This window comes from Zeugodacus cucurbitae, chromosome 3, assembly GCF_028554725.1.
Source record: "Zeugodacus cucurbitae isolate PBARC_wt_2022May chromosome 3, idZeuCucr1.2, whole genome shotgun sequence".
Classification (NCBI taxonomy): Eukaryota; Metazoa; Arthropoda; class Insecta; order Diptera; family Tephritidae; genus Zeugodacus; species Zeugodacus cucurbitae.
This window is the reverse complement of record NC_071668.1, coordinates 28,480,153-28,500,912: the sequence shown is the minus strand read 5'-3', so window position 1 is coordinate 28,500,912 and position 20,760 is coordinate 28,480,153. Positions and strand designations below refer to the sequence as shown.

Sequence of the window (20,760 nt, the reverse complement as noted above, 5' to 3'; positions counted from 1 at the left end):
TGCCATTATTAACAACAATTGCAACAAAAGCATTTTAGAGACATTAAATGTCCAAAATGAAATGGTTTTGTTATGGTTTATATTGTTTTTGTTACTGTTATTAAGAGCTAAGTTTTATGTTTTTTATTGTTGTAGTTTTTTAAGTGCGTTTGCTTTGTTTTTGTGAGCAGATAAACTGTGCTGCTTGGAAATGGAGAGGAAAGTGAAGTGTTAGTAAATGTCTCTCGGTGTTGTTGTTGTTTTTTGTTTGTTTGTGGCAGTCACTTTTCTTTATTTCATTAAGTTTAAGTAAAATTTATGATATTTAAAAGGTTCCTAAACGTGCAGGGGGAACGGTGTGACCTCTTCAAAAGGTAGATCTTGAAATGATCAAAAACGAATACATGTAGACATTAAATGACCATTCCAGGTGTGACTAAAATTTTCTTAGACATCTCGTATTATATTTAACTCCATTAGGAAGAACAACAATTTTGTATTTTGTAAAATTTGACGCAACGACTAGCAACTCCACAGTTTTTATTTAAACACATAAATATCTACGTACATATATACATAGTATGTATTCATACACAAGTATGCCGGTATGCGATGCCGTTGAACGCATTTGGCATTCCCCCTTTTGTTCTGCTCACCTATTTTTGGTCATAATCATAGTATTTTACTCTTATTATACCAGTATACATATGTATACAATAGAGAACCTTTTGAGCTCCCCATAACCCGCACAATTTCTCTCACCTGTTTTGTTTTTGTACCTGTACACATGCGTTGTTTCAAAGCTTAAAAGAGCTCTTTGGTTAAAGGCGCTCATGCGTAGATCCGCTGATACAAAGCGCGGTTGAGCCGTGTACATATGTAGTGTGACAACTCTTCGTGGTCGAAGGGTTGCTATATACATATTTGCATATTTATAGTTATATATAAATTTATATGGATGTACCTTATTAGTTTATATGTTGACACTTGTAGTACATACACATTGAAAGTACGTAAAAAAGGTATTAATTAATTTGTGTTTTTTTTTTTGGAATTTTGAAGAATTATGCTTTTTTATTTATTACATTTACTTCTATTCATTTGAATTTAGAATTTCGCAAATGACTAAGTTATAAAAACAACAATAATGCATGGATTATATAATATTATATATTCGCAAGCACAAGAATTAATTACTTAATTCAGCCTGTTCCAACAGCTCATTTTTTGTTGCCTCACCGCATTCGTATCGTTGATAATCAATGATTGTCACGTTATTTTCCTTCAGGACTTCGTTCACTGTGCGTTCGGGATCAAGCAAGTACTCCTGATGTATGAGACATGTCTCGTCATCTTTATTCGCCACTGGTTTATCTTTTCCTTCTTCTCCAATTTTCAATGGGTTAAGGCCAACAATATGCTGGCAAAGATTTTTTTGTAATTCTTCATCTGTTGCAGAACCACGGAACGCTACAATTGTGCCGTATTTCCCAATTTGCGTAGTGTTCTCAGCTGCAGCTACATTTGTAGATGTCGGATGAGCATACCCGGCTAACTGCAGATCATTGCTCGTTTTGAAGCATATCGCACGTTTGATTGATGCGTTTTCACCCACAGTACCAATAAGCAATGCCAAGTGGTCTCCTAGTGTTTTGCCATCAGCCATACGGAGGTTCTTTAGCGCTTCAGCCTCGAATCCAAGCTGTTGGTTTAATAAATAAATGTCGATAATAACAAAGTCATGTAGCCATTGTTAATTATTTACATTTATAGAATATTTAAGTCAATAGTAGTAACAAAGTAATAATCCCAATTTTTTGAGACTTTGAATTTGACATACCTTCCACAGATCTCCATCAAAATCAGTAGTTTCAGTGTACTTGGCGCAAATGCGAGACACGTGATCGACAAAGTTCTTGAAATGCTCATTCCGTGCAACAAAATCCGTTTCACAGTTGACCTCTACCATAGCACCGATGTTGCCATGAATGAGCACACCAACTAAACCCTGAGCTGTTGCGCGTTCTGCAAGTTTCGTGGCCTTTGACCAACCCAGACTTTGAGCTTGTTCGTTCAACCATTTTTCGGCCTGTAAATAAAGGTATATTTTTAAAAAAATTTTAAGAGTTAACAGTTTATCTAATACTTACCAAATTGATGTCATTATTATGCTTTTCCAGAGCTTTCTTGCAATTGGCGAATGTGTAGCCTGTCTTTTTGCGTAGTGCTGACAAAGCGCTCTTCTCTACACTGGCTAACGCTATACGCGATGTGTGGAATGCGCGGGTGAATTGTTGCAGAAACATACTTTCTTCAATTAATAATTTAGTTTTCCTTCCAATGAGAATAATAACAATTAACTACACTGCTTCAAACTTGTTGTCTGCCTACCGGAACGACACGTGCAAGAGCTGCCAAGGAAACCAAAGAATTTCATGTTTACACATAGAAAACAAATGAAAACACAATTAGCAACTAATAGTCGAAGTGAATAGTTGTTTGGAGTGAAGTCAATAAGTTTAATTGGAAGAGTATAAACAGAGTATACAACAATCTTTTGCAAAAAAATTGTCCTTATTCTACGAATCATTAGAAAACCCTTTACAAGTTTTTCACTATATGTAAAGCTGTAAACAACAAGTTGGTACATGAGTTATAACTAACAAATACAAGTGAATACTGCGGCCGGTAAGATTTCTTTATTATTTTAAATTTATTACTATTGATAAATTAGTAAAATAGAACCGGCAATTACATTTTTGCAATTTTTCCAGTTTCTTTGATTGCACAATGAAATGTGTGCGATTATAACTGTCAAATCGACACTTGTATTTGTTTTTGTAGTAATAACATCGAATTGCAGCTGTTTAATTGATGAAGTGTCAAATAAGAAAATCTACATATAGATGTCGCGCATTATTGCCTAACGGAAGCGCAAAGTTTGTGGTGAAATTGTATTTCCTTAATTTGGCGGCATTGTTAAAAATCAAGTGGTGAAATATATATGTTAGTCTGTGGTGAATTATGCACTTGTGTTGATATCTACATTCCCTTCAAAACTTTTAAAATAATGGTGTGTGCTGATCAAAACGTCTATTTGTTGAAAAAATAGTTGTCTGAAATTTGTAGAACTAATCAGAAAAAAAATATATTTTTTATTACAGACATTACAATATGTCTCAAGCCTCTTCCTCCACCGGAGCCGTTAAGCGGCCCTGTTCCAATTTAAAATTAGTTTACAATCGCCCTAAACCGGATGTCCTGAATAGTATTTTAAAATCGCGTGCTAATCCGCGCTATCGATCACGACGCCTTTGGTACGAACTGAATATGCCCGAGTGTACATCGGCAATATTCGACGGCCGAATGATTTCTACGTCTCTGCCGGATAGTCTGTTGTGCCATACACGCGAAATGCGCTCAAAGAATAAGCAGAAAATGCGAAAGAAAGAAAGTAAGTATAAGATTTGTAATTAACGGAAACGTCTGTGACTGATCCTCATCGCTACCACAGGAATTCGTACTTATATGGAGATGCGTTTGGAACGTGAGGATTTTCGCAAGAAATTAGTGCAATTAATTGCCTGCGAAGATGAGGACGTCGAGATGACGGAAAGCGAAGGTGACGACAAGTTTCCGAATAAAGAAGAAAAACAAATGTTACGTTACTACTATTACATAAAACATGGCATAGACACAATACACGTGGCGCCCATGGGTAAACGTTTGCTAAATAGGTGAGTACTTCAGTGGGGTTAACGCTCAAATTGTATTATAAACAATTCAATGAATTTCTTTTAATTTTAGAATCACAATACTCATAAGACCGGAGCTAAATAAATGGCAATCCGAGCTGAATGAAACGATAAGTGAGATCAAAGCGGACTACACATTTGCTATGAAAAAAGCTGTTATCGATTTTGTTTTAAATAACTCGTTGCCGAGTTTACGTAAAGGCAAAGAGCTAGCACTGACACCAGAACGAAAAGAGATCAAAATAATGATGAACCGTTGGAGATATCGGTATGTCGGTTTCAGATTCGAAGTATAATATTTGTTATTTTTTATTCAATAGTTACATGTCTCCAATGAAAACTATAGTAATGTTGTTGATATGTTATTCTGTCTGTTGTACAAAACGATTTCCTAAACTGAAATTTCTTATTTAACGTGTTCGACTATAGCGTTTGAACTGTTTGGAATATTTATTGCCACGATTGTGGTCCAGCTGTCACCCGAAAACATACTCGGCATTGGCAAACACATGTATTGTCTTTACGTCTACAAAACCGCAAAGGTCATGTGCAAAGCGGTAGATCAGATATATACAAGTTTCCTACTAGCACTCGATGGAAAGGGCTATAGGACCTCGGTTAGCTTACTTTCTGTTCACAGCTTAGTTGCGTCGCACGACTTAAGATGGGCTGTCAGATCGGGAGGCATGCAGAAAGTGTCAAGAGCCAGGACCAAGGAAACAGTTGATCACTTCTAGTGTGTTTGTCTTGTGCTAGCAAAACAACGCTTCATGTATCTAGGGGCCCCATAGTACGATAAGTTGGAGGAGATATCGATAGTGGGCCCTCATAATCTCTTAAAATCCGCGTTAAGCAATGCCATCCTAAACGATGACTACTACGCAGAGAATACGTGACGGCAATACCATCTGATATCGCGAAGGACCTTAATGGTCTATACGGGACCTGTAGGCCCATCAGACTAACCTAACCTAAGTTAAATTATGTTGATAATCATAACGGAATCAATCTACTCTTTATTTCTCTCTGAAAAATATTATTTTATAATATTTAAGTAGGTTCCTAAACCATTTCGACCAAAGAGTTTATGTCACGTGTCGAACTGAGGTTATGATTTTATAGAAAAAAAAAAACAAAAACTAATATTATTTAGTGTTTTAAATAAGTCGTAAAGTAGTATACGCGTGCAAATTTCCGTCACGACTTGAAAGCAATGAGTATTTTTATTGATCGCTGAGTAAAATAAATGATTTCATATCTCAAGAATGTGTGAGTGGCGACGCGAAAACTTATTTAAAGAATTCGACTGGCAAATCGTTTGTCTAGTCAACGCTCCAAGTCGTGAGGTTCAAATCATAGTCGAAGAGCGACCTAGTTGAACAAAATGCGGAAATTGAAAGCTGCCATTAAAATGGCTTTGACATTTGGTAAATATTTAAGGAATCTGTATTATCTAAACTGTATTGTGTTTTGACTTTTAGTGGCGGCCGTTATGTTCTTTAGCATAAGTGCTTATGCAATTAATCGGAAGGCACTACTGACGGATGGAAAATGAAACTGAAGTGATCATAAATTGCTGGCATCCCATGATAGACGATTGCACTGAACAAAGGACATGAGAAAGACATACTTAGATACATAGTATCATACTTACATATACATACACATATGCTGACCTTTATATATATATACATATATATATATAGTTTTACTTGATTTGACGCTGGGTGCTTAAATTGCAAGAAAATTTAAATCAAAATATTTGAGCGGGTATTGAAAACTTACAACATACTAAATATAGATACAAAGATACTTATATACATACATATTATATACATGCACGTTTAATTAAAAAAATATGACACAATTCTAAAACAATGCCTGAGGAAAATAAAATGTAGGTACTCATATCGTCTTTTATTTTAGTTTTTTTTCTATATCTGCAATTAGTATGCAGGGTTCGAAATCATTAAGAGAGTTACCCTCAACCTCACGGTCCTAACGCTACATTGCCAAGAGTTCCAAATATTTTTCCTCAGTTCCCATCAGTCAACATTTTAAGTATTTGTATGTGGATGGTATTTGCTCTGTGGATGGTTTTTTGTTACATGAATATACGTGGCTTTGCGTTATTTATATCATTTCTTAAATCAATATCCAAAGGGAAGCTCATTTACCACAACTCGATTCGAAAGTTCCATTTAAATCAATGTCGTTCTGACGTATTTTCAGTTATGACGATAATCGTTGTCGCATCAAGAAGACACTATTTTGCATTCACCGTAGCGTGGCCAGCATTCTTGATTTATGGAGCACCAAATATAAAGAAATTTTTTTTGTAGACGTCAAAGAGCTGGCACAAGCGAAGACACCTTATGAACTGTACGAGTTCACAGTAAGTAAAGTCTAATTGGTCGGCACTACTACTTCTAATAAAATGTAATTGAACGTTGAATCCATAGTATTTGTGTGGACGTCAAATCGACACCGCCAAGGGTATGCTCGAGAACGATTGGTATGGTGAGATACATCAGATTTTATTGCGTGCCAGTAGACGTGGACTTTTGCCCAATGTGAGGCGTATGAAATTGTTGCAACGCTTTTACAATTGCGTGGCCGCATTGATGACCCAACAACTGGAGGACATTTGTATACGCAGCTTGACGTCCTATGCGGATTTTATATGTGATTATGGAGTAAGTTGATTATTGATTTGCGAATTTTTGCCTTACACCTCATTACATGAACCTCAGTTTTTCTTCCAATAAGTAGTAACTTAGCAATCGGCTCGAAAGAAATTTTAAGATACACCATCTTAAAAAATTAAAAAAAAAATCGTTTGAATAAGTTTTTTACTCGATTTTAATTGGTCTATGCGTGGCCTGCTGGCCTACCACGCTAACCTAACCTAATTGATCACTGTTTTATACAATGGAATTAAGATTTATTTGTTGTGTTTCCTTCTAAGAAGAAACAAGATATATTCTTGAGTTGTGTAATTTATTTTTTAAAACATTTTCGTTTCTTTTCTTTTTCTATCGCGAAACAGAAAAGTAATCCTGGACTTAAAATCAGTCTCATGCTTGAAGATGAAGACAGTATTTCCTTCAATCCGAACTTCACCAAGGTGCAGCACGAACTTTTGCGCATTATCGAGTCCATTGTTATGTCAGTGGATCAAATGCCACGAATCGAAAACAAACTGTACACAGAATTGAAAATCTCGGATCAGTACCACTTGAAACCGACAATACCAGAGTCCATAATAGCTAATGCACGTAATCGTATATGCGTGATGTTGGAAGATCAACGAATTGGACCCGAATTGCGTTTGCAAGATTTCGATCAATATATAGACTTGATGAATGGTGTGGATGCAGAGCGTATATCGAAATTTATCGCATCCGAACCCACGTTTGAGCAGTATTGTGAAATGGTGTTGCAGTATCGCCGTAGAGAAGAACAGATAATTCAAGATATTTGGGGTGAATTACGTATGGGACTGTACGAGTTCCATCGTGGTAAATTTATATCAAATCTAGAGCAGTTAGCGCGTTATATGCAACAGGAACTGCTTGAGAAAATGGTTGCCGACCAGCAATCACAAATTTCGAAACTGGGTAAGGAGTATGAGAGTATAGCCAAGAAGGCACTGACGGTGCCACAAACAACGGCAGAGTTAATGGCACTCAAGGAATTTGTCATCAATGCGGAGGAAACGCTAATACCAGAAATGGAGCAACGTTTGAAAGTCGTAAGTATGAACAAAAGAACTATATAAAGAGGTATGTATAAGTTAAACCTAAATATAAACCCGTTTGTTTTAGAATATGAACCACATTTTATGGCTGATGGATAATATAATATACTCGCCGTTGGATATAAAAAATAACAGCAACACATTCCAATGGTATTTAAAAATGCCTTCTGTTTTCGAAGAGCATCGCTTGATCATTGCTGATAAAACCATTGAGTATCAGGAGCGACTTAAGAAGCGCATTGAAGCTTTCCGACGTGAGCTACAGACCTACTATGAACAAGTACAAGATTACGAGAACTGGGGTGACATCAAGCATTTGGCGCGCTATAAGGTAGGAAATGGTGATCTAACTTACTTTGAATCCAATTATTATCGATATGAGTGTTCTTAATATTTCAGCGTAGAGCAAATGTTTTGGATAGTCGTTTAGTTGCGGCTATGGATACAATCGATCGCATAAATGAAGAGGAGACAGCTTACGGTTGGGAACTCACCCAGTATCCTATACGTAAGAAGACTCACGATCAGCTGAAACCATTCAAAACTTTATTCGACACTGGTCAGGAGTTTATGGAGAAACATGATGCATGGATGCATTCACAAGTTGGCACCTACGATCCAGATGAAATCGAACAAGATCTCGCGAATATATATCGTGTGATACAGAAGTTGGAAAAACAAATGACCGATAAACCAGCGACAGCACAATTGATAAAAGATGTGAGTTGACGTTATTCTAAAAAAGTTTTGCAGACATTAAAACACGTTAGCTCCCTTTTCGCTCTCGCAAATTGTTTGTCCACAAGAGTATAAGTGAAATCTCTGTCAAGTAGAATGGTTTGAGTTAAATTTTGCCAATGTCATCTGACTGATTCCTCTTAACCGTCAAAAAAATAATATATTTAACTAAATCAACAGGTTAGAGAACAAATTGAGGAGTTGCGTACACATATGCCAATAATAAGTACACTCGGCAATCCCGGCATGAAAGCTCGTCACTGGGAACAAGTATCCGAGATTATTGGTTTCCCTATTAAAGTATCTCCAGAATTGACTTTGGAAAAGATCATTGAGTACGGCTTAGAAGAGTATGTGCCCAAATTTGAAGCGATCTCAGAGAGTGCAACCAAAGAGAATAATTTGGAGCGTGCGATGGCGAAAATGGTTGCCGAGTGGCAAGATATGGCATTCACCATTTCGCCTTACAGGTTTGTAAACTCGAATATAGTTTAATTATAAAATAAACTTCATTATCATTTATAACCAGGGATTCCGGTACATTCAAGCTTTCTGCAGTGGATGATATACAGATCCTACTGGACGATCAGATAATCAAGACACAGACTATGAAGAGTTCACCATATATCAAACCATTCGAGGAGGACATATTGTGCGTATATACAAGGAGGTGAAAGCGCTTAACAAAAATTTATTTAAAAAATTTGTAAATCTTTCCAGAAAATGGGAAGCTAAATTGATGCTGTTGCAAGATATTTTGGATGAGTGGTTGCGAGTGCAAGCGACATGGATGTATTTAGAGCCAATTTTCTCCAGTCCCGATATTCAGCAGCAAATGCCAGAAGAAGGTCGTAGATTCGCTGCTGTGGATAAGGTTTGTTCAAATACCATCAGGAGAACACCAGTGCAATACAATTTCTGATTGACATTTGACCTCTTTTTGTAGATTTGGAAAGAACTTATGAAACAAGTAAATTCAGACCCACGTGTAATGGTTGTGGTTGAGATCGAAAAGATGAATGAGAAACTTAAGAAAGCGTATTCACTGCTGGAGGTAATACAGAAAGGACTCAATGCTGTATGTATTTTTAACAATATTTTGTGAGTAATATCTGATCACATTTCTTTCACTTTAAGTACTTGGAGAAGAAACGTCTCTACTTCCCGCGCTTCTTCTTCCTCTCCAATGATGAACTGCTTGAGATACTTTCCGAAACTAAGGATCCCACACGCGTACAGCCTCATTTGAAGAAATGTTTCGAAGGTATTGCTACTTTGAACTTTACCGAGGAGCTTGAAGTGACTGCAATGCGTTCATCGGAGCGTGAAGAGGTTACACTGGTCGATATCATTTCTACTGCGAAAGCACGCGGACAGGTGGAGAAGTGGCTGTTGGAGTTGGAAATTGCCATGAAGAAGAGTTTACATTTGAAAATAAGCGAGTCTTTCTATAGCTATCGACAGATGGTACGAGAAACGTGGGTACTCTCTTGGCCAGGCCAGTGTGTGCAATCAATTTCCCTTACCTACTGGACACTTGAGATCACTGAGTGCTTCTTCTCCGACGCGCCTGTTCCGAATTTGCGCAAGTATTTGACTCTTTGCAAATCACAGGTAAATTGTCACTGGTTTAGTTGTAGAATTTTATAATAATATGACATGGCATATTTACAGATCGCTAAAATAGTTGATCTTGTACGAGGTTACTTAAATGCGCAGAATAGGATCACACTAGGTGCTTTGGTGGTACTGGATGTCCATGCGCGTGATGTGCTGGCCGAAATTGTCGAAAACGAAGTTTCCGACGCTAATGATTTCCAATGGCTATCGCAGGTGAGACCCGGCCACATATTCAATCAACAACTGTAATCGTACAATCTATTTGAAGAATGTTTTATACTATAAACAAAAACAACATGTGCAGTTTTATCATATAACATTTTCTGGAAACTTCTATGCTTACAGCTGCGTTACTACTGGGAAGACAATAACTTGGATACACGCATGATAAATAGTTCCCTCAAATATGGCTATGAATACTTGGGCAATACGACACGGCTCGTGGTCACACCACTTACAGATCGCTGCTATCGCACGCTCTTTAGTGCACTGAATTTGCATTTGGGTGGCGCACCCGAAGGCCCTGCGGGTACCGGTAAGACAGAGACTACTAAAGATTTGGCTAAAGCCGTGGCCAAACAATGCGTGGTCTTCAATTGTTCCGATGGTTTGGATTACCTTGCACTGGGTAAGTTCTTTAAGGGGTTAGCTTCCTGTGGCGCTTGGTCGTGCTTTGATGAATTCAATCGTATTGATCTGGAAGTGTTATCCGTGGTGGCGCAACAGATACTCACTATACAACGTGGCATCAATTCGGGTAGTCCTACATTGATATTTGAGGGCACCACGCTGACGTTGGACCCTACATGTGCGGTATTTATTACCATGAATCCCGGTTATGCTGGACGTTCTGAGTTGCCAGATAATTTGAAGGTAGGAACAAATATTTTTTAGCATGACTAGCGAGTTACCATTTGCTTAGTTTTCTCATATTACCCTACCTAATTCACTTGTCTATCTAACCTAAAAAAGAACTTAGTATTTTTTAATTTTGGTAATTTGATGTTAAAGTAAGGTTGTATTAGAACCTCTGAGGAAAAGTGTAGCTTAATTGCTGTGAAACTCTCACTCTATTCAAATTTTTTAGGCACTATTCCGATCTGTTGCCATGATGGTGCCCGATTATGCGCTCATCTCTGAGATTGAATTGTACTCATATGGCTTCCTCACCGCCAAACCGCTGAGTGTTAAAATAGTCGCTACTTATCGCTTATGTTCAGAGCAATTGAGTACACAATGTCATTATGATTATGGCATGCGTGCTGTTAAATCTGTACTGAAAGCAGCGGGCGCTCTGAAGTTACGTTATCGCGATGAAAACGAAGACATATTAGTGCTGCGATCCATTAAGGATGTCAATTTACCAAAGTTCCTCAATCAAGATGTCCCACTGTTTCAAGGCATTACTTCCGATCTGTTTCCTGGTACAGTCTTGCCTGAAGCAGACTACGTCGTCTTCAACGCATGTACACGAGAAGCGTGCGAAAAGAATAATAAACAATGTACAGAATTCTTCTTGGAAAAAGTTCAACAAGTGAGTCCTCTTCAAATTTACAAATATACCTTATGCTAAATTTATTTGCTGCTAGCTTTATGAAATGATTTGCGTGCGTCACGGATTGATGATCGTAGGCTTGCCTTTTGGTGGCAAGACGACTACATATCGTATATTAGCAGAGGCTTTGGAGGGCATGGAGAAAAAGGTAAGTACCACTTTGATAACGTAATAATGAAACTTCACTTTATACATTCAACATTTCTAGGACGGCAGCGAGAATCGTGCCATCTATTCCGTAATGAATCCCAAAGCAATCACAATGGGGCAGCTCTATGGACAATTTGATGCGGTGTCGCACGAGTGGAGCGATGGCGTTTTGGCGGTCAATTATCGGCAGTTCGCTATTTCTGATACTCCCGATCGCAAGTGGCTGGTTTTCGATGGACCCGTCGATGCTATATGGATTGAGAACATGAATACGGTGCTCGATGACAATAAGAAGCTTTGTCTGATGTCTGGTGAAATTATACAACTTTCACCGACTACCAACTTGGTATTCGAGCCAATGGATTTGGAAGTCGCTTCGCCGGCTACAGTATCGCGTTGCGGCATGATATACATGGAACCCAGTTCATTGGGTTGGGAACCGCTTGTGACATCGTGGAAGAACAGCCTACCACCCTCATTCCACGTCGTGAGTAAACAACTAATATCGGCGCTTATAATGCGTTTTTGTCCCCTATTGCTCTACATCGTACGCAAGGGTGGTCTACATGAAATTGCCCCGACTTCGGACACCAACCTCGTCGTCTCAATGATGAACATTTTCGAATGCTTCATTGATGACTTCAAAGATGAGAAGTATGTAACGAACTTATCTGATTTGGATTTTCGCGCTCAGATTGAAGGTGTCTTCATTTTCTCCTGCATCTGGTCGCTTGGCGGCGCTTTGGACTCACGCAGCCGTGAGAAGTTCAATGTAGTTTTTCGTGCGTTGATGGAAAAAAATTTTCCGGAACAATTGTATACCGATTTTGGTATACCAGAAGACCTATTTGTACCAGTGTTGACCAAACCATTTATATTTCCAATACCGAAAGCAGGTTCGGTATTCGATTATCGTTTTATTAAAGAAGGCAAAGGCAAATGGAAGGCATGGCAGGACGATGTCAATAGCGCACCACCGATACCACGTGACATACCAGTCAATCAAATACTTATTATAACCAATGAAAGTGTACGTGTTACGGCGGTATTAGATCTGTTAGTGCGTCATGGAAAGCCTATAATGCTGGTAGGTCCCACCGGCACGGGCAAAAGTTGCTACGCACTGGATTACATGCTGAAACGTATGGATGTGAATACCTACAAGCCATTACTAATTAGTTTCTCAGCACAAACTTCGGCGAATCAGACACAGGATATTATCATGTCCAAGCTGGATAAACGCCGAAAGGGTGTCTTCGGACCTCCTTTGAATAAAAAGTTTCTTATATTCGTGGACGATGTGTCCATGCCACTGAAGGAAACCTATGGTGCGCAACCACCCATAGAACTGTTGCGTATGATGTTAGATCATTGGATGTGGTATGATCGCAAAAATATAGTGCCTATGAAGTTGATCGATCTACAGATGATAACAGCGATGGGTCCACCAGCTACCGGCAATACAGTCACACCACGTTTTCAACGACACTTCAATGTCATCGCTATCGATGAGTTCAACAATGAGATTCTCAATACGATTTTCAGTAAAATTGTGCTTTGGCATTTGGATACTCGGTATGTAGCTTTGGCTTAACTCTTCTGTATGCTCTCGCAACATGTATGTATGTGTATGTTTGGATTACTTGAAATTCATCAAAACAGATATGTAAATGTATATCGTATATTAAAATAGGATGACGACGCGAACGACGACTGTCTGTCCGTCTGTAAAAGCGCCAAATTGAGATATCCTGAAGGTACAGGAGGTACCTGATCCTTTCCATTGACGTTCGGAATCGGATCATTACAAATCTATATGTCCTTACTATATGGATCAGAAATCAAAAAATGATACGCAGAATAAATAGACTCTTACTTTTGGCAACAATAGTCAAAATCACTAGTGACAAATATTATATTTTTATTTATAGGAGCTAAGGGCCCATCTGCTATTGATTTGTATTTTTTTATTTCTGTCAGTTCTGTGTTTCAGTTCGTTTTACTATATAGTTTACCTTCGAACACTAACAAGGTATTAATATAAATATCACTGAGTAGGCATGTTAAATGCAGTATAGTCATGTCGGAGGTCCGGTTCACAAACTTCGTCAAATAACGAATGTTGAATTCATTAGCAACTTCCCCTTGAAGTTTTGCAGACATCTCTGAATATTTCACTTGCTTTTATTTGATACAAATTGAGTGAGTTTTGAAGGTTCGGATGCGCCCGAACTTAGCACTTCTTCACTTGTCTTCTTTTCTCATTATGCAGGGGTTTTTCAAAGGAGTTTGATCCCTGTATTGATGAAATCGTCACAGCTACTCTGAATGTCTACAATGAAGCAAAGAAGAATTTATTACCGACGCCAGCTAAATCACACTATCTCTTTAATTTGCGTGATTTCTCGCGTGTTGTACAAGGTGTACTGCTCTCTGTGCCGGAGGCCACTGAAGATTTGGATTCCATGCGTCGTCTGTGGGTACATGAAGTGATGCGCGTTTATGGCGATCGTTTAGTGGAGGATAGTGATCGTCATTGGCTTTTCGGTGCGATTTGTGATAAAATCAACAAACATATGAACGGTACCCCAGAGACGCTATTCGATCGGCTTATACAGAAAGGTAAAAAACTGGCCGAGTCCGATCTACGGCGTTTAATATATTGTGATTTCGCCAATCCAAAGGCCGACAATAAAAATTATATTGAGGTTTTAGATCTTGAAAATTTACGCAATGTAGTGGAAGCGTACTTGGTTGAGTATAATAATATGTCGAAAAAACCGATGAACCTAGTACTCTTTCGCTTCGCAATTGAACATTTATCGAGAATATGTCGCATAATAAAGCAGCCACGTAGTCATGCTCTACTCATCGGAGTTGGTGGCTCCGGACGTCAGAGCTTAACTCGTTTGGCTTCGCATATATGCGACTATGAACTCTTTCAAGTCGAAATTACACGTTTATATGGACCCAACGAATGGCATGAGGATATTAAGAATATATTGCGGAGAGTAGGCGCATCGGAGATGCATGCCGTATTTTTGTTCACTGATGTACAGGTGAGAGCAGCTCAATGTTACTTATAAATAGTGTGCATCCATAAGTTCTTTCCAAATATTTCTGCATTTGTGTAAACTATACTTACGCTTTAGATAAAAGATGAATCTTTCTTGGAGGACGTAAATAATCTTCTTAATTCCGGCGAAGTACCCAATTTGTTCAGTAATGAGGAAAAGATCGAAGTGGTCGAGAAAATGGCTCAGATCGACAAACAGCGTGACAAAGCCATGCAAACCGACGGAAGTCCGGTGGCACTGTTCAACTTCTTCGTTACGGTAATTGCAATAACGTTATGTGCGTGTAAAAATTTTTTAACATAATACTTCTCGCAGACCTGTCGAGATCAGCTGCACATTGTGCTGGCAATGTCTCCCATAGGCGACGCTTTACGTATGCGCATACGCAAATTTCCATCCATCGTCAATTGTTGCACAATTGATTGGTTCCAACCATGGCCGGAAGATGCTCTATTGGCGGTGTCGACGCGATTTTTAGCTACCGAGGATCTCTCCGATTTGGAGCGTAAGACGGCTATCGATATGTGTATGGAATTTCACACTTCTACACAGAATTTGTCAGAACTATTTGCATTGCGTTTGAAACGTTACAACTATGTAACGCCTACATCCTATCTGGAGTTAATACAGACCTTTAAGGCTTTGTTGAATCAGAAAAGAACGTAAGTCAAAGTAAACTTCTATATAACTAGGAATTTTATTTGGACCTTCATTTTATTATTGCTCCTACTTTTTTGAGCTCGAAATCTTTTAAAAGGGTCCTTTAATTCGTTTATTGTTATGTGTTCGCGAGTGAGAAAAACGATAATTTTTTAACACTGGCCAGTTCGATACGGAAATGAAAAGTACAATGGGAAGGAGAGTTTTGATTGAGGTACTCTGCTTTCATGAATAGAATTGAAATGGATAGCAGAACTGTAATTTTTCTATTTATGGAAACAAGCTTATCAGATGTGCTCAGTCGGTGTAGCTACGACTCGAAAGTTTTTTGATGCGAACTTCTTTAATGACAAAATGTTTGAAAATGTGGTTTCGTTGTCGATTCCCACAAAATGCAAATTGAACCTCTAAATCTCGATCAAAACTTTCCCATGGAATTACCAACGTTTGTCTCCGCCGATTAACGAGTAGCAAGCCTTTGGTAAATTGGCAATCGTGAATAGTATCTTTCCTATATGACATACTCCAGTTTATTCATGACTAGTGTTGCTCTAATTTTCATTAGAATTGATTTTGATCTCTCTCTGTCTCCATACAGAACTATTTTGACCAATAAAAATCGATATTTAACTGGTATATCTCAGCTCGATATCGCAGCTCAGCAAGTCGGCGTGATGCAAGAAGAGCTGCAAGCTTTGGAACCCAAACTGAAGGAAGCCTCGGAGATTGTAAGTCAAGCTTAGAAATTTATAAGGGTTTACCGATTACTACACCATATTTTTTCTTCTACGTGGCTTCTAGGTGGCTGAGCAAGTGGCAAAAGTAACGGCGGATAGCAAAATAGCGGCAGAACAGCGAGAATTAGTGAAGGAGGATGAAAAGGCTGCCACCGAGCAAGCTGGCAAGGCTCAAGCTATCAAAGACGAATGCGACGCTAAATTGAGTGAAGCGTTACCGATATTGAATTCAGCCTTAGCAGCACTAAACACCTTAACCACAGCCGATATTGCTGTGGTGAAGACTATGAAGAGTCCACCGATTGGTGTGCGCATTGTTATGGAGGCCGTTTGTATATTGAAAGATGTGAAACCGGATAAGGTGCCCAACCCATCGGGTGTAGGCACCATAGAAGACTATTGGGGCGCATCGAAGCGTGTGCTGAGCGACATTAAATTCCTCGATAGTTTAATCAATTTCGATAAAGACAATATACCACCACATGTAATGCAGAAATTGGCGCAACGTGTGTTGAGCAATGAAGCTTTCGATCCGGACAAAGTAAAATCTGCCTCGACTGCTTGCGAGGGTCTATGCCGTTGGGTAATTGCCTTGACCAAATACGATGTGGTAGCAAAAGTGGTGGCGCCGAAAAAAATTGCTTTGGCAGCAGCCGAAGCAGAGTACAATGTAAGTTCATCTTGCATTTGTGCGAATCTACAATGAAAGACTGAATAATGTTCCTTTGCTTTCATTTACGCAGGCCGCCATGAAGTTACTGAATGAAAAATTGGCGCAATTGGCACGCGTTGAAGCCAATTTGGCAGCTATTCAAAAGAAGTTAGATGAAGAGTTGGCGCAATATGCGTAAGTTATACTTGTCTATGGAAAAAAAAGAACACAGTTTGCATTAACTGGTTTCTATATGAATTTATAAACTTGCAGCATACTTCAAGGCCAACACGAAGCCTGTACCAAGAAGTTGCAACGTGCACAAGAATTGATTTCTGGTTTGGGTGGCGAACGAACGCGTTGGTTGGAGACGGCCAGAAATTTGGGTCGCGTGTATAATTCTTTAACTGGTGATGTGCTGATAGCATCCGGTGTCGTTGCCTATCTGGGTCCCTTCACCATTGATTACCGCGTTGGTCAGATACACAAATGGGTGAATAAGGTTGCCTCATACGGTGTGATATGCAGTGCAGACTTCAATTTGTCCGTAGTTTTGGGCGAAGCTGTTGAGATACGTGAATGGAATATTTGCGGATTGCCAACCGATGCGTTTTCTGTGGAGAGCGCCATCATTTTGAAGTAAGTGCCAATTAAGTATATGTAGTCCATATTAAATGAAACTATATCTTAATTAATCATCTATATTTTTCCAATTGGGAAATATAATCAATATAACACAAGCTTTATCTTTATTTTAAGTATCAACTTTATCATTTAGTAAAAGATATATTCCGACGTATTTCACTTTAGATTTGGTCGGTGTCCATAACGAAAAAAATTTGTTAAAATATGCGGTTCGGTAAAAAACATACCCCGATGTTGTTGTATGGATTGAAAACATTTACCTTTCATTTTGTTTTTAAAAAAGTATTTGTATTTTCGTTTTTAATAGGCAAATTTACCACTAATACTTTCTCCCGTATAAAAGTTTTCACGAAGGTCGTAAATTAGTATCTCATGGTCCTCATCTAATAATATGTAGAAGGAAAACAATTTATTCTAATGTTGATCTCCAAGTACCTTGTGTAATAACCGTTATTCTTAGTAACTGCTTCATATTTGTTTGACAAACTCTCTATCAACCTAAGGAATCTGTGTAAAGAACTAGAGTCCATGTTTACTCCTTCCTAAAGTTCGTCGCAATGTTTAGATTAAAACTTTGCGTTAGTCAATCGATAAATAGACTTTTTTCTTGTACAATATAGTATTTTATCACAGTTGGAATCGTTATCGGTCATAAAGATTAAATGTATATATAATAATGGGGGTCTATCGTATTTCTTATTATATCAAGATATGAAAAATTATGCATATTACGATCTGATTAACATTTTAGAGGACAATTTTTCTGTAACATTTCACATATTAGCAATTTCCACTTATTTTTTTAATTCCCTTTTCCGAATATTTTTTATTTTATTTTTAACAAAACAGTTTCTTTCTGTTACCATATTATTAAACATTTTTATACTCTCGCAACAAAGTTTCCAGGAACAAAGTTGCTAGAGAGTATTCTAGTTTTGTTGACATACCGGTTGTTTGTAACACTCAAAACTAAACGAGTTAGATATAGGGTTATAGATAGGTGGAGTTCAAATCCGAATGTCTGTCTGTCCGTCCGTCCGTCCGTCTGTGCAAGCTGTAACTTGAGTAAAAATTAAGATATCTTAATGAAACTTGGCACACTTATTTCTTGACACCATAGGAAGGCTGCTCTCGAAAATGAGCAAAATCGGACCACTGCCACGCCCACAAAATGGCGAAAACCGAAAACACATAAAGTGCCATAACTAAGCCATAAATAAAGCTATGAAAATAAAATTTGGTATGAAGGATCGTACTATGAAGGGGCATATGTGGATGTAATTTTTTTGGGGAGGTGGGCGTGGCCCCGCCCCAAATAGGTTTTTTGTACATATCTCGGAAACCAATAGAGTTATATTACCAAACTTATTAACCAAACTTTCTGCAGTCGTTTTTTTTAACCACTTCTTAATACAGTCCAAAAATGAAAGAAATCGGATAATAACCACGCCCACCTCCCATACAAAGGTTAGGTTGAAAATTACTAAAAGTGGGTTAACTCACTAACGAAAAACGTCAGAAACACTAAATTTCACATAGGAAATGGCAGATGGAAGTTGCAATCAGATTTTTTTACAAAATGGAAAATGGGTGTGGCGTCGCCCACTTATGGGTCAAAAACCATATCTCAGGAACTACTCGACCGATTTCAATGAAACTTGGTTTGTAATAGTTTCCTTACATCCCAATGATATGTTGTGGCCAAATCGGTTCACAACCACACCTACTTCCTATATACCAGAACTTTGAAGACGATCTGAATCGTTTACTTCACAATATATAAAGTAAGCACTAGTGAAGATATCGGTGCAGAACTTTGCACAAATACTATGTTTATAGTGTGGCAGCCCCATTCTAAAAATCGCCGAAATCGGACTATGGGTTTTTAAGGCCCCATATATCGAACACGAGGACCTCGGTGCTTCTAACCTAATATTATGGTTTCCAACTTTTAATGGACTTTATACAATATATATGACGAATATGTGAGTCAAATTGTGTATTATATAATATAAATAAAGTTAAATAAATAAATTGCGAGAGAATAAAATGTTCGGTTACACTCGAACTTAGCCCTTCCTTACTTGTTATAATACATATTTACTTTTAAATACTAATTCACCAACGATATTAGTTATTAGTTAGAGTGAACTTAACTGATGATGGATCTATATGATAACGGTTTTTTGGTTATACAATGAAAGAGGTGTGAGATGTAGTAATGAAATATAAAAATATAGCTCTCTTAATAGTAACAGTAATATATCTAAATGTGAAGGCAAGTACGCTAAATACTTGTCCATAACTGTATCTATGTATGATTTATTCATTCTTATTGAACTTGTAACAAAGTGTTTGAAATATAAATACACCTATTGCACGCTATTAGATTAGTCTTTAGCCGGACCATCTGCCATTAAAACCCCTATTATTTATTAGTTTAGAGAAACAGAAATATTTATATGAAAATAATACTTTATATGGATTAAAGAAACTTCCACTGGTATAAACTCTTTTTAAAATACTTGAACTGGCCCAAAAGATACGTTTTCTCTATGGGCAAAAATCAGCCGAGGACTTTTCGGGTATTTTTTTCTGAGAATGAAATATGTGTTTTATATAATTATAATGCATACGGACGCTTAAATATACATACACACTTCTGAATGAAAAATTAGATATTTTATTAAAAAATCTTATTGCCGAAGACATGTATTTTAGTGCATTCCTCCTTCCTTTGTACCTAACCTAAATTTCCAGTTCCGAATTCGAGAGAAAACTAATGCGTGTGCTTAATAAAACCGCTTTAATCTAGCGAGACGCATTAATCAATTCGTTTTTGCTGCTACACAGGAACACAATAAATACGCTACTGCAAAACATTCATTTCATATAAGTACGAGTATGCCGTACCGAAGTAAATGAATGAACGTACAAATTCGTCGAGTGGTAATGTGTGGCAGGAATGTTTAGTCTTACCTACAGCCACTGTAACCGCACGGCATCGCTGGGCCTGCTGAACCGTTCTGTCTCGACAATTACCACCTTGCTTCACGGTATTTTAGGGAAAAACGGCATTTTCAGCAGATGCGTGCCGCAGAAGGAAACATGCGAATTGTGCCACAGGCAATGTGTCTGTTTGTTGCACGCAAGCAGCATCCTACATGTACATACAATCCTACTCGTATTTACATCAACTTTGTTATAATACTGGTGCGTCAGCAACCCCCACCAAGTAACCGCGCGGCAGCTTCCGTTTAGAGCCGCAGCCGTCGAGCGCACGGTGGATGTATCCTAATATGCGTGAACTTTTGTATTGTGTGTTCTGTAATTAGAAAATGCTGGGCAGGGGAAAGCGGCCATATGATGATGTTTTGCAACTATTGAAATAACTGTGTAACTACGAAATCTTCAAGTATGGCAGCATATACT

General features: G+C 38.1%; 2 protein-coding genes across 5 annotated transcripts in view; one reads left to right on the top strand and one right to left on the bottom strand.

The window, feature by feature from the left end:
* The window catches only part of LOC105212879 (dynein axonemal heavy chain 7), a 370,911-nt gene that overhangs the window by 328,170 nt on the left and 21,981 nt on the right, over nt 1-20,760 (top strand). The window contains exons 2-27 of one of the 3 annotated variants that reach the window (XM_054226791.1): nt 3,024-3,052; nt 3,144-3,433; nt 3,494-3,716; nt 3,787-4,002; nt 5,967-6,129; nt 6,197-6,430; nt 6,784-7,488; nt 7,562-7,825; nt 7,894-8,214; nt 8,413-8,702; nt 8,762-8,884; nt 8,953-9,106; nt 9,179-9,310; nt 9,370-9,846; nt 9,907-10,065; nt 10,198-10,725; nt 10,940-11,386; nt 11,442-11,555; nt 11,616-13,132; nt 13,830-14,616; nt 14,710-14,892; nt 14,950-15,296; nt 15,893-16,022; nt 16,096-16,701; nt 16,775-16,878; nt 16,957-17,322. In XM_054226791.1, the coding sequence (XP_054082766.1) occupies nt 3,154-3,433; nt 3,494-3,716; nt 3,787-4,002; nt 5,967-6,129; nt 6,197-6,430; nt 6,784-7,488; nt 7,562-7,825; nt 7,894-8,214; nt 8,413-8,702; nt 8,762-8,884; nt 8,953-9,106; nt 9,179-9,310; nt 9,370-9,846; nt 9,907-10,065; nt 10,198-10,725; nt 10,940-11,386; nt 11,442-11,555; nt 11,616-13,132; nt 13,830-14,616; nt 14,710-14,892; nt 14,950-15,296; nt 15,893-16,022; nt 16,096-16,701; nt 16,775-16,878; nt 16,957-17,322 (8,870 nt within the window). In that variant the 5' untranslated portion in view covers nt 3,024-3,052; nt 3,144-3,153. The other 2 variants (XM_054226792.1, XM_011185215.3) reach the window with 2 other exon arrangements.
* LOC105212880 (elongation factor Ts, mitochondrial) lies at nt 1,042-2,883 on the bottom strand. 2 transcript variants are annotated; one of them, XM_011185216.3, is made up of 4 exons: nt 2,735-2,883; nt 2,130-2,390; nt 1,820-2,068; nt 1,042-1,681 (listed from the first exon to the last, which is right to left on the bottom strand). In XM_011185216.3, the coding sequence occupies exons 2-4, from the start codon at nt 2,283-2,285 to the stop codon at nt 1,169-1,171; spliced, it is 918 nt and encodes a 305-aa protein (XP_011183518.1). In that variant the 5' UTR covers nt 2,286-2,390; nt 2,735-2,883; the 3' UTR covers nt 1,042-1,168. The 2 variants fall into 2 exon arrangements, with proteins under 2 accessions (XP_011183518.1, XP_011183519.1); XM_011185217.3 differs by having other exon boundaries at nt 2,644-2,778.

Excerpts from the sequence above, each read along its gene's own strand:
- LOC105212880 (XM_011185216.3), bottom strand. The coding sequence starts at position 2,285 with ATGTTTCTGCAACAATTCACCCGCGCATTCCACACATCGCGTATAGCG. Across the intron at positions 2,069-2,129 it reads ATAATAATGACATCAATTTG|GCCGAAAAATGGTTGAACGA; the intron begins GTAAGTATTAGA and ends CTTTATTTACAG. Across the intron at positions 1,682-1,819 it reads TTGATGGAGATCTGTGGAAG|CTTGGATTCGAGGCTGAAGC; the intron begins GTATGTCAAATT and ends TTAAACCAACAG.